The 13,574-nt window shown below is 31.9% G+C and overlaps 1 protein-coding gene across 1 annotated transcript; it reads left to right on the top strand.

The window, feature by feature from the left end:
* Positions 1 to 5,266: 5,266 nt before the first annotated feature.
* Positions 5,267 to 9,791, top strand: LOC126702735 (pectinesterase-like). The gene is made up of 2 exons (XM_050401554.1): positions 5,267 to 6,319; positions 8,733 to 9,791. The coding sequence occupies exons 1-2, from the start codon at positions 5,332 to 5,334 to the stop codon at positions 9,428 to 9,430; spliced, it is 1,686 nt and encodes a 561-aa protein (XP_050257511.1). The 5' UTR covers positions 5,267 to 5,331; the 3' UTR covers positions 9,431 to 9,791.
* The last annotated feature ends 3,783 nt before the right edge of the window (positions 9,792 to 13,574 follow it).

Genomic DNA, 13,574 nt, shown 5'->3' with positions numbered 1-13,574 from the left:
AATTTATTCAGCTTTGCAGATCAATCATCAACCACATTATTGTTAGGACTAAATATTTATGGATAATACTAACAATGATATAATCTTTACGAAGTTTCCTATCTCTTTCCCATTCTTGTCTTGATATGTCCTTCGTTGTCCTGCTGCCTGTACTGGGTGTAAAATAGCTAATACTCGAACCTGGGTTGGATTAGTTTGAATTTGGATCTTAAACCTTGGCATGTATGGCCTGTGATTTTATAATGCAGGACCTAACTATGCTCTTCATGTTCGGGCGTTGACACTGGACACTTGTTTGAGTGGATAAAGCATAGACGTCCCACAAGCCTGATGAGACAATTACAATACTAAAATCCTAGAATTTTCAAATTCGAACAAGAGAAAGAACTACTTGAAATTGATTTGAAATTTTGAATGAGTAGGTATCTCATGTAATTGATATATGCATTATTTTTTCTCACAGTAATAGGGATGATGTATATATCAAATGTATAAAATAGTTATTGCACATTTGCACCTAAAGGAACGAGACCAAAATTTTAATTTTATGGGCCAAAGTATAAACCAAAATATTGTTAAAAATTAAGAATGCATAATATACTAATATTCAGAAATCAGAACTAAATATACTAGATATATAAAAATAAAAATAGTTTGCATTCAGTGTAAACAAAATATTAACAAAAGAAAATAGACACAGTTTGTTAGTTAGGTGAAATTTCCGTTCAAGGCAAGGCTGAAAGGATTTGAATTTCGAGGTTGGTTAATAGATAAGAACCAATCAAAGGGTTGTGTGAATCACTATGAGTGTTGCACTAATGCGGCCATTGTCATGTGCTTGGCACATAAAGTTGTATTCAGGGCATGACACTAGGTTTTGGTGTCCTTTAATAAGTCTTGCTTCACGAGTCTTTACAAAACATTCTCACTGGCATACTCCAATGGCATATGCGAAAGTCTAGTAATCTCTAAAACAACCTTCCCAATTTTACTTGTAACATGTGCTTGCTTCGTCTATAATTGTACTCCCTTTGAAATACAAGTTACTTTGACGTGTGACCCTCACCACTTCCAATACCCCCAATATTACATTTAAATTGTAAAGAATCTACTGAGGTGAGATTCTTTATTAAGTCTGGTACATATTGAACTTCAATCAAAGGATGAACTGTTCCATCATCCAATTTCAACTTGATTTTGTCTATTCCCACAATCTCACGAGTTTATTCAATACTTATGTTAATTGAACTATCATTCAACTTATCAAGGTTGTAAAATCATTCTCTATTGGGACACAAATTATAGGTATAAGTAGAATCTATTATCCCCCTTTTAAGTTATAACAAATAAGAAACCAATCAGTGCTAATTAAATTAGAATCACCGTCATTTCTATGTGTTACATTTGTCTTGCAATCTTTCATGGTTTTAGAATTTCAAAAAATACTGTGTAACTGTGTATAGTAGTCCTTGTACATGGAATTTTGTCTTTTAGAAAAAACATGAACTGACCTACACAAATCAGTTGACTTATGGCCGGTTAGTCCATCATAGACGGTGTGGTGCAGTTTGTAATTCCTCCAAATCAACCTTGTCGGCTCAGTGAAAAACTCTACCAGGCCTTACAACCCGTCAAACCACACTATATATGTTCACCCTTACTTGATACAAACATGTGAAAAGAAAGTAGAAAAGGCAAACATGTGAAGATCCTATACTGGTTATATCCTTTCCTTTTTTAGGGTATTACAAATGTAATTCAAATTCTTTACCAAATATGCAATGCAAAATAGTTTTCTAAATTACTGCATCATTTTGATCTAACTCATGTCAAAACAAACACTCTTTTATTTTAATTTTTATATTAAGTAAAGGGAGATTCGAATATATAAATTCTCCCAGAGAAGAATCAAATTCAAACAGTGTTATATATCCAGCCACATGTATGTTTGTTTATTTTCAAATTAAGTGAGACACATGGCTGTTGCTATTGGAACACGGCACTTTGAAAAGATATTTGAGATTGAAGGTAAAGTAAAGTACATGGCGTTGCATATTGCCTTTGGCTTTGGATATGATGTGGCCCTTGGTTTTGGGTTAATTAAGTTTAATTTGTTTAATTTCTATTTTCTTTTTTAGAACAAGAAAAGATAGAATTTGCGTGAATTCGTCACATATTTGACAAGGCTTTTACGGCTCCAATATGGAATTAAACTTGACCATTTTTTAAAATAAAAATGTTAACTTGGAAGAATGATTGTCCCTAGGGCATTTGACAAGATTGTGCTACTCCTTCCTTTTTTATTTATTTATTTATTTAATTTTTAAATTTTTACAAGACATAAATTCTATTCTAACCCAATTTAAGTATATATGTGTGTGAAGCTCTCTCCTAAAGACTTGAACCCTGACCCTTACCTCCCATACCTTACAAGCACTTATACTTGTAGAGTGACTATCGCATTAATAGTGCGTGATAGTAGATTCTGCTATTCCTAAAAAGCAAAGAAAACTAAAATGTGCTGTTTTTTCGGCTGCCTTAATTAGTTTCAACTTTCAACTCATTTTAGTTATTGGAATTCGACATTTAATGTAACGAACGTAAGTTTTAGTTTAAGTTTGTTCTTTTAGGAATTTCTTGAATTGTTTATTTCTTTGTGGTCCTTGCTTCATCTATATGTTCTTATTAGAAGCAATCAGACATTATTCAGTAGGAAGGCAAAAAATAAGTACATATATATAAATAAAAGATTCAATTAAACATATATAATTGAACATTAATAAAAATATTCCATAGCCGAGTGGTAAGGTAAGCATTTCTAGCCACAATCTTGGAAAGCCCCCAAGGATGAGTTCCAATAGAACAAGTGCCGTTAAACATATACAATTAATTGAACATTAATAAAAATACTCCATAGCCGAGTGGTAAGGTAAGCCTTTCTAGCCACAAACTTGGAAAGCCCCCAAGAATGTGTTCCAATAGAACAAGTGCCGAAAAATTGATAACCTATTCATTTCAGACTTTATTCTGTGTCAAGAATGACTAATCTAGGTATCCTATTCTTCTTTCTCAAAAAAAAAAAAAGGTATCCAATTCTTTATTGCTAATGACTTTTATATGGAGAGAGATTAATGTTGTCTCTTTTTATTTTTGGTTGGGATATGAAGACTACAACAGCTCATTCATATGGGCTCCTTGAATTTGACAGAAAGAAATTAAAAAGAAATTGTTTTTGTGGAATAGGTTAAATGGTATTGTTATCCATCAGACCACATGTCAATGATTCAAATAAACTTAATCAAAATCTAAAAAAGAACTTAATGATCAGAACTAAGAGTCTTGTATTTTAACCGACACTTTTTAGTATTTTCAACAAAGATATTTATAGTCCATTAAAAAAAAATTGAGATATTTAGAATTTAAATTCCTCATTTTCTAATTATCAAATTCCTCATTCCCTAATTATCGAATTAAAAAAAAGAAAAAAAATCAAAGAAAACATATCTCTTGTATGTAGTTGTTACACCAAGTCATCCATGTAACTATTCAACAAGTGAATATCATGTAATTTAATTTTATGTTAGAGTTGGTCTTCTCAATCTTTCGCATGATATCCATTCATTAAATTATTAAATCTTATAAAAGATACTTAATTCTTTAAATAATTCGATAGTTATAATGTATATGAGATGAGAGATTTAAATTATAAATGTTTTCATTAGAAACAATAGAAAATATCAGTTTAGGTATAAGACTTTGGCGTAAAAGACACTTTTCATTTGCGGGGGAAAAGGAATGGAAAACGAATAAATAGAAAGATGATGCTGGTCTATCGACCACCAAGATGAGCTTAAAGGCGTTTAATGATCAGTGGTATTTTCCTTTTTATGGTCCCCAGTCAGTCTTCATTCTTATTATTTATTAATATATAAAAGCAATCAAAGTTAAACAACGATATTATAAAGAATCATATAAAATCATATATAACACTGCGTGTGGACTATTTGAAGCCTCACCCTGCTTGAAACTCCACAGAGTTAGGTCCCGTGGATAATTTCCACTTGGGGCCAAAATTTCGGTTAGCTAGCTTCTCCAATCAATCTTTATCAATTGTAAAAAAAAAAGAAAAAAAAAAGGAGGATCAGCAATAAGTGGAAGACCCTGTCTGGACCTGATTAATTAATTAATTATAATATCACTTCTGCTGTGAGTAAGCAACAGTAACACCTGATAAACATACATGATAATTTCTATCAAATATCAATTATTTTATTATTACTTGAAGAGATTAATTTAAGGGTAGTTTAATTTTTTCTTTTCTTTACTTGGTAAGCAATACTAGAGTAGAGGGAGAGAGAGACAAGAGTGGAAACTCATAGAAAGGAGAAAGGGATCGAAAGGAATAAAATAATGGAGTAGTGATACTAAAGAAGAGAGAGCGTGGTGAGGATTGAGAATGATGGGGAAGTGAGCGTGGATAAGTGGGATGTAGTCTATGATACGAATGTCTTTATCTCATTTCTTTTAAACAATATTAAAGGCAAGAGGAGAAAAAAAATTTTAGTTTTTAGAGAAAAAAATTAGCAATTGAAAACTAACAAGTAACCGGGCTTTTGGTTAATTGATGGAAGAGATCAATACAGATTAATTGAGTTGTTATGCCAATTATACACGCACTTAGGATTCATAGTGAGTGCATGTCATATCTCACAGCTTACTTGAAGTTGACACTACATAGCATTATACTTTAAAAACTAATCTCAGCATAAAATTTTGTGACCCGTGATTAAGCTAGCTTGAGTCTATGGAAGAGTTCATATCTTAGTTCAATATTACTCTTAATTAATTGAGAGCAAAGGATGTTGAAATATTCATATGTAAGTGGTGTAATTAATTAAGTCATGAAGTTCCACGTTAAATAATATTTAACGAGAGTAATTAATTGGTTATATTACGCAAATTTATTAACTTCAACTTCTAAGTTAAGTGGTGTTCTTAAATGTATTAACCTATGGAAGCTACCAATTATGAAAGAATGATCCGCTCAAATATCCTCTGCCATATGAGGTTGGAACCATACAGTAAGGTTGCTTTGATTTCACGGTTTTATAAGCTATAATCATTATTGTCTGTACTTTTGAAGCTTTAGGTATTTATCTAAAAGAAGAAAATGAAGACAAAAAAGATATATCAATATTTGCGTCATATATATGAAAATGCCATATGATAAAAAAACACTATTATATATAGAAGCAAGTTTATGCTTCATGCTCACCACTCCTTCCCTCTCTCTCTAACACAAACACATACACGACCATAATCACGTACACAATGCCAATATTCTCCTCCCATGCACAACCCATAGGTAATAATAAATGCATAGCCTTACTATCTTTGCTCTTAAGCATGAAAATTCTATTGTTTTTGGGTTTAGCAAGTTCTCTTCCAACACCTTCACCATCCCATTTCTCCAAATTCTCAGACGCAGACATTTTTTCAGCTTGCAAGCGCACACCCCACAAAGCAGCTTGTGAATCCATGCTATCATCAACACTACTGAGTGCACTTCCTGAGACCCCAGAAGAGCTCTTTGACCATTCGGTCAAGTTTAGCATGGACCGAGCTTACTTAGCTCGAGCCCTTGCCTATAACCTTACCCTTAATTATGACAAATCCCGTAGCAACAACACAACCAGTGGAATGAATGACTGCCTCGAGTTGCTCGATGACACTCTAGACCAACTCACCAATGTTGTCAACAACAACAACAACAACAAGAAGCAAACACAAACCACCACTGATGACATCCAAACATGGCTTAGTGCTGCTTGTACCAATCAAGAAACTTGTCTCGAGAGCCTTGAAAATGATAAAATTGTGGTAGAGAAAGGTGTAATGGATTCTACAATCCAAAATTTGAGCCAACTCCTTAGCAACACACTAACACTCTACATGTCTAGTAAAACTTCAATTATACGTGGTGGGAATCGAAGATTGTTGTATGATGATTTTCCATCTTGGGTGTCGGTATCAGAAAGAAAGCTTTTACATGCTTCTATGGGGGAGATAGAAGTTAGTGCTGTGGTGGCTAAGGATGGAAGTGGGACACACAAGACTATAGGTGAGGCACTTGAGGCTTCCATGGAAGATGGGGGTAGGACTGTCATTCATGTACAAGCTGGTACTTATCATGAATACATTAAGATTCCAACCAAGCAAAAGAACGTCATGTTAGTTGGGGATGGAAAAGGCAAAACAGTTATTGCTGGTGATAGGAGCCATGGACGAGGCTGGACAACTTTCCTATCTGCCACTGTTGGTAAGATTTCTCTCTCTCTTATTGGTTAATTACATCACTATTCTTGTGTTAATTGTATAATATGGACGCGACAGACAAAACATGTGTTTATAATTGGTCACTTATCAATCTTGTGTCCCGTTTAGTACTCAATCTTGTGTTTTGTTAAGTTTTGTATAAATGCAAACAGTTTATTGTTGTGACTTCTCTAATTGAATATTCATTTTTGAAAGATGATTTTTATGTAAATTATGAATGAAAAATGACACCCTTCATTATTGTATAAAAGCTAGTAAAAATGAAAATCCTCTTTCAGAACGAAATATTTGTTATAAAAATAATGGTGTCAAAAGATATAAACTTATACGTTACATTTATACTAACTTTGGAAATTTGTCCATAATTTAAAGGAGCGTTATTTTGTGCAATTTTAAGGGAGGCTTCTATTCTTTATCATTTTCATTTCCTTTTTAATCTCTGTTAACTTTTAATTTTTTTATCCACGCTCATAGGAGCTGATAACTTTGAAGATAACTCAAGGCTTGCTCAATGCAACAACTTAAGAATCACATCATTCAAGTAATGTAATTCGTCTGTACTCTAAGATCACACCACTAATTAACTACTGATCACATCCTAGCTTGAAACTTCAAGCATTGAAATTAAGTTGGGTGAAGGGGCCATGATGTACGTCTGAGTTAAGAACTTAACATTATCTTGTGGACTTCGTAATTAATGTTATCCTCCTGGTTATGGCTTTTCCTTTTCCCATAAACTATTTCCGTCCAAATATATGTCAGTGATGTTATAGATTTTAGTTTTATTATATAATTCTTATAAATTAATATATCACTAATTACAAAAAGTTAATTCAAACATTGGTTTATTAGTTGTTGAAATGACTTTAATCACGTTAGTAGTAACAAGGCCTCTCCTAGGATTTTGACAAGGAAAAAAAAAAAAAAACCGCTTTAGCTACTCAGTTACATTTTACAAATGCCCTCTCTTGAGATCCATTTGGGCCTTCTGAAATTTTAGAATTTTTTAAAACCAAAAAAAGAAAAAGGAATGAAACATGGACAATTGAACCCAAAATAATGCCCATTCATTAGCCCATAGCCGGAGTCCATTTAGCTTTCCAACCTCCACTCACCGATCGGCGCCGTTCTGTCCAGATCAGTCATCCGAGTGCTCTTGTATCTCTCTCTGTGTTTATGTTTGAGATAGCATGTTAGTGTATATCAGTTTATGAGCTTTTGACTTTTGAGTCCATGAGATTTTGTATATATTTTGTTGTGTGGTCTACAACTTGCTGTTTATGTTATAATATTATATTTGGTGTTAAGATTAGTGCCATTTGTTTTGACAATTAATAGAGAATTTTGACATCGTTTGTATGTGTTTTGGACTTTTTTTTTGGGGAGAAAATATGTGTTTTGGACTTGTGAATTTCCACTATTAATGCTTTACTACTTACTAAAAAAAAGTTTTATTATTTGCATTTAAATTTACATTTAGTATCATTTATCTGAGATATATATATTATTTTGATAATAGTAATATGTATTCTTATTAATCAAGTATTGAAATTAATTCAAATTCATTTTAATTGTTTGGTTTTATTATAAATAATTTTAGTACCATATATATAAAAAAAGTAGGGTACAAATTAATTGAGTTAAAATTAGTTTATGATTTTTTTTATCTTATAAATATATGAGTTTGTTTTATATATTATCTCTATTATCATGTTAAGATATTAACTAGTTTTTAGTATAAGCGGATATCTAATTCTAAATTTCTTATTTAATGATAAAAGACTTTATTAGTTAAGTTAATTAAAACCTACTAAAACATATAATACCCAATAATTTTTTTTTTTTTAATACTATATTTAGCTTGATCCTCTTTAGAAAAAAAAATTTGATCTTGCAATTCGTTTTAACTTTAGTATTTTTTCCAAGAGCATGTTAACGGATGTCTTTAAGGTAATCATTAAAGAGAATAGAATTAATCCCACACATATTGGAAAGAAATAAAATAGAAAATTAATTGTTAAAATTTTTTTTATTGAATATGGTTCGACTGTATCTAAAATAAATTGGATCAACTACGTTGGAAATTTGACCTTAACGTTTGCTCTCAGGCCACTTAGTTACCGGACTAGATTCCAATATATAAAAAATAAATTTCCTACGTTTCTTTAAATTAAGTAGTGGCTTAAAGGTGGATTGCTATGGAGCTCTTGTAGCCACACGTTGGGTTATGGAAACCATGATCCAGCTCACAATATTCCCTGGATCATAAAATTGACATAAGCAAAAGTAATAGACATATGAGAAGATAAGATTGTTTAATGCACACATGCGTAAGGCTAAGGACGTTTTTACTCCCACATGCATGCCAATTAATATGCTATACATGTCTCTTTCAGCCGCCATGGGAGATGGATTTATAGCTCGAGACATTACATTTGTGAACAGTGCGGGTCCAGCCAAGCAACAAGCTGTTGCACTACGTGTAGGATCAGATAAGTCAGTAATCTTCAGATGTTCCATTTTGGGCTACCAAGACAGTCTCTACGCTCACTCTAAACGCCAATTCTATAGAGAAAACGATATCTATGGCACAGTAGATTTCATATTTGGAAACTCTGCCGTGGTTCTGCAAAACTGTAACATATATGTGAGGAAACCTTTGTCCGGACAGAACAATTTCATTACAGCACAAGGTCGGTCCAGCCCAGATCAAAACACTGGCATTTCTATCCACAATTGTAAGATACAAGCTGCATCAGACTTTGCTGGTGAGAAATCTAAGTTTGCTACATATCTTGGAAGACCATGGAAGCAATATTCTAGGACAGTAATCATGCAGTCTTTTCTGGATGACTTAATACACCCATCAGGATGGTCTCCTTGGTCTGGAAGCTTTGCACTAAAATCACTTTATTATGGCGAATATAAGAACTCAGGGCCTGGTTCTGCCACTTCTAGTAGGGTCAAGTGGTCTGGTTACCATGCTTCACTCACTTCCACTGAAGCTCAAACTTTCACTGTAGCTGGTTTTATTGCTGGACATCTTTGGTTGCCCTCCACTGGGGTATCTTTTGATTCTGGACTTCTTGGATGAACCATCTACTTATGAAAATTATTATTTCACATTCTCAATTTTCAAACTCTGTACACACCACTCACAGAGTGTGAACATCGGGTATTCATTTTCTACCTAATGTCCACATTTTGTGAGTGGCATATATGGAGTGTGAAAATTGAGAGTGAGACAATCATGATCCTTCTCCTTGAATAAGCCATTGCCTAAATGTGTTGGTTTTCAGTTGTTTTTGTTTTGTTTTTTTCTTTATGGTTTTCTTAAGAAATAAGCACACTTGCACATAAAACATGTGCTTGTATCTGCCAATGTGCTGTGTACTGTGTATAGATTTGTACTGTTTATAGATTTCAGCATCAAGCAAGATGACAATGTTGTGTAACCATATTTCCTTTTTTCTTATGGCTTTTCCTTAGAGACAAAAGAATATTTAAATCGAGTACTTATTGAAATGGATAATCAAAGCATATATACTGCATTCAAACAATCTCTGAGACAGAAAGTTTACTCACCGTACACATATCAAGAACTTTTAAATTTATAAATCAAACACAATTAATTAATAGCATTGTAGTTTATATATATAACCAACAAATATATCTTTAACTTGTTCAGAATACGTTAAAGATATATTTTGACGTGCTTTCAATCAATCCAAGCTAGATTCACATCATTCCCGACAATTGAAATATATATATATATATATATATATATAATGATGTGAATCTAGCTATATATATATATATATGATACATACACAATTTTTGGAAAGGGAAAATATAAATATTTAGAGGGCAGGGAAATATAATTTTGGTTGTTTCTAATGAAACACTTGATACGTAATAAGAAAAAAAGATAACAAAGGGATAAAGTTCGGATTTGACTGAGGAAATCCCGACTTCTGTAATTGATTAAGGAAATTTTGACATCTGGAAACCAATTAGGAACCAATTTGATTAAACTTATCTGATATCTTTATTCGATCATACTTGGTTGGTTTTATACTAGTTGTTACAACCTAACCATCAAAAAATAAGGACTCATTACGTTGACAATCTAAAAACAAGAAACTGCCCATAACGTGAGCTACAATGACTCAACTACCCAGCCTATTAGGACTCTAACAATTGAAAACAAACTCTAACATTACAATAAATAAAAGATAATAACAACAATAGCAAATGCTAAATTCTAACGTTAATAAAACAATAGTAAATCAATTAAATTACTAATGGCACCTATTATTTCTCACATCACTTAGTTGTTGGCTCATACTATTTCTCAACATCCCAACTCTTCCAGTGTTATCCGTATGGACACCAACTACACAAACACACATCCCCTTCATAGAAAATCACACTCCTATAATTACTCTAAATGGACCTATAATTTCAAATACATGTACGTACCAATATATTATCTTCTAATATCTTGTAAAAAAAGTTTACACCATATTAGTTTTTTAGTAACTTAATTAAAACTAGTATTTTCTTTCATAGACTAACTTGATAAAGTTACACTCTATACTCTTTCATCTTACTAAGATCATTTATAATAATTTTAAGCTAAATTATATTTTTGGTCATTGAATTTGGGGTAAGTTCGATTTTTTTGATCTTCAAATTTTAAAAATAGCTACTAAATGAATCATCTGCCTAATCCAACCCTTTACGTGAGTCGAAAGGCAAAACTCTTATTGATAATGGTTGTGATGTTTGTTTCTTGACAAAGCCAAATGGGTAATCTCACGGTAGGAAAATTAAAGCCTTTACGTGAGTTAATAGGTCAAATTCGAAAAGTTTCATGTCACATGTGCACCTATAGCCAATTCAGGACCACTCTCTCTTTATCTTTCTTTTTGTACATATTTCCCTCACTTTTTCTCAATGTCTAAGACCCTTTAATTTGTGGGAAGCTTCAAGCAAATTTATACTCAGTATAAACTTTAATGTATAAAAACTTTAATTTGTCTTTGGATTAGGTTAATATTTGTTACACACAACATTGAAAATTGTGTATTCAAAACATGATTTTAATTATAATTTTGAAATCGTGTAACTATGGCTTGAAAACACGATTTCACATTTTAATTAAGTGGACACCACACACTCTATGCTTAGTGTATGTAATAATTAACGCTCTTTGAATTAAGTGGACTTCAATTTTTTGTTTGTTGGAATGCTCAAGGCGAGTTTGGTTTTTGAGATTATAGGCCCATGATGGCCTAATAAGGCATATCCTTTTTTTTTTTTTTTTTCTTCGGAATAGGCATATCTTATCTTACAAGTTATCATAACACCGCGACATCAGGTTTAGCCCGTGAATGGTAGACCTTATTCTGTGCATAAGCCCGCAGCACAGGGTGAAGTAATGTCCAAATGCAGACACCAACCCTGTGAATGGCAGTTATTGGTATCTTTGACTTTAAATCATTTCTGCATTTTCAATTTTGTATCATATATTTATTTACTTTTTAGAGGGAGAGAAGATTCCTTGATGTCCGGCTTTATGTTTGTGTGGATGTGGAAAATCATATTTCTTAAAGTTTATTTATTTAATTATTTTTGTTGTTGTAATTTTAGCCTTTTTAAAGTTTAACAATCATGTCAAATTAAATCATCATTCCCTCTGTTACCATCTATGACATATATGAATATTGTCGGTTTTATAAATGACAATAGACGGAAGGATCAACTTGATAAGAATTTGTTAAATTTAAGAATTAAAATGATAAAAATTAAAATTTAGCGATGGAAATGATAGTTCACCAAACTTAAAGGGTGTAATCAAGATTTTATCCTTAGTTAGTTTGATAACAAGAAGTTTGATGGTCCCTAACTTTTAATTTGTCAAATTAGCTCTTATTAAATGGTTAAAAAATTTAAATATAAATTAAGTTTTGCTTTTAAGCACTACAACTTTTATTTTTTTGATCATTAAGTACTACAAATTTTATTATGAAAAGACTTGTTTTTTTTTTTTTTTGAGGAAGAACGTATCTTATTTTATTAAGTAAAACCAGCTATGTCAGCCAATACAACAAGAAATAAAGGTGGTGGAACATCCTCCATCCACACTATAAAATCCAAAACACAAATAGCATGATGAGCTAACTTGTGAGCAACAATATTACCCTCTCTCTTTACATGAGAGTAGTGTAATTCAGTAAAAAAATTAACCATATTTCTAATCTCATCCAACACCAAGCCCATTTATTATGAAAAGACTTGTTGATTGAGTAATATATGCTAGTGATATTATAAATATTTTACATAAATCTTATAAATTCGTATGGTTTTTATTAGGTAAAAGCAGTTTAAAAGAAATTATATAAAAATAATTCAAATATTTATTTATTATATTGTTGAAGTGACATTCATTATCGTATCAATTTGTCGTAATAAAGTTCACTAAAGTGGAAACTAAACCCTATTGGAGCTAATATATTTTCAATAAAAGTTAGTAGTATGCTTAACATTTTCCATATTCTATTACTAAAATATTATCTCGAGACTAATGAAACAACATTTTACCATTATTATTCGGCCAAAAAAAAAAAAAAACCCTTTTACTATTATTACTCTCCGTCCTTCACCTCCAATAACACTACCACTACTGCCATAATCAGAGAAGTAGAAGAAAAAAATCATTATCCTTTTACAAAATGATAATCTATTACCACAATATCAAAATCCTAAATCTATAATTAAAAAAAAAAAAAAAAATTTCAAGCCACAAAAATAGAAAAACTTTCCCACACTTTCTTTTTCTATTTTCCATGACCTAACTGATAAACTATTCATATCAATAGGGTTATGTCCATTGATAAGTTGTGAAGAGTTTATCCTACAAGTCTTGTCACTTCCTACTAGTTAGAGGAAACTCTAGCTAGAAATCTTTTCATCAAAGAAAGAATCATTATTTCTTTTCAACTTCTTCCTTTCGCAAATGGATGATCAATTGGGGCTTTCTTTAGACCCTATAAAAAAGTATGAAAAAAGGCATGTATGGTATGATCCTCCCGTTACCCAAAAATGAATGAAGTGATCTTGTAGTTTTTGGGTTATGAAGATATGCTCTAAGGTGCTCCACTTTATTTCATAGTGGAGGTATTTACAGGTTCCTTGAAAAAATATGTCGGTCTAGCGAAAACCATTAGAAGATC

This window comes from Quercus robur, chromosome 10 (genome assembly GCF_932294415.1).
Source record: "Quercus robur chromosome 10, dhQueRobu3.1, whole genome shotgun sequence".
NCBI classification, from domain to species: domain Eukaryota; kingdom Viridiplantae; phylum Streptophyta; class Magnoliopsida; order Fagales; family Fagaceae; genus Quercus; species Quercus robur.
The sequence above is the reverse complement of the archived record's forward strand: the minus strand, read 5'-3'. Positions and strand labels throughout refer to the sequence as shown.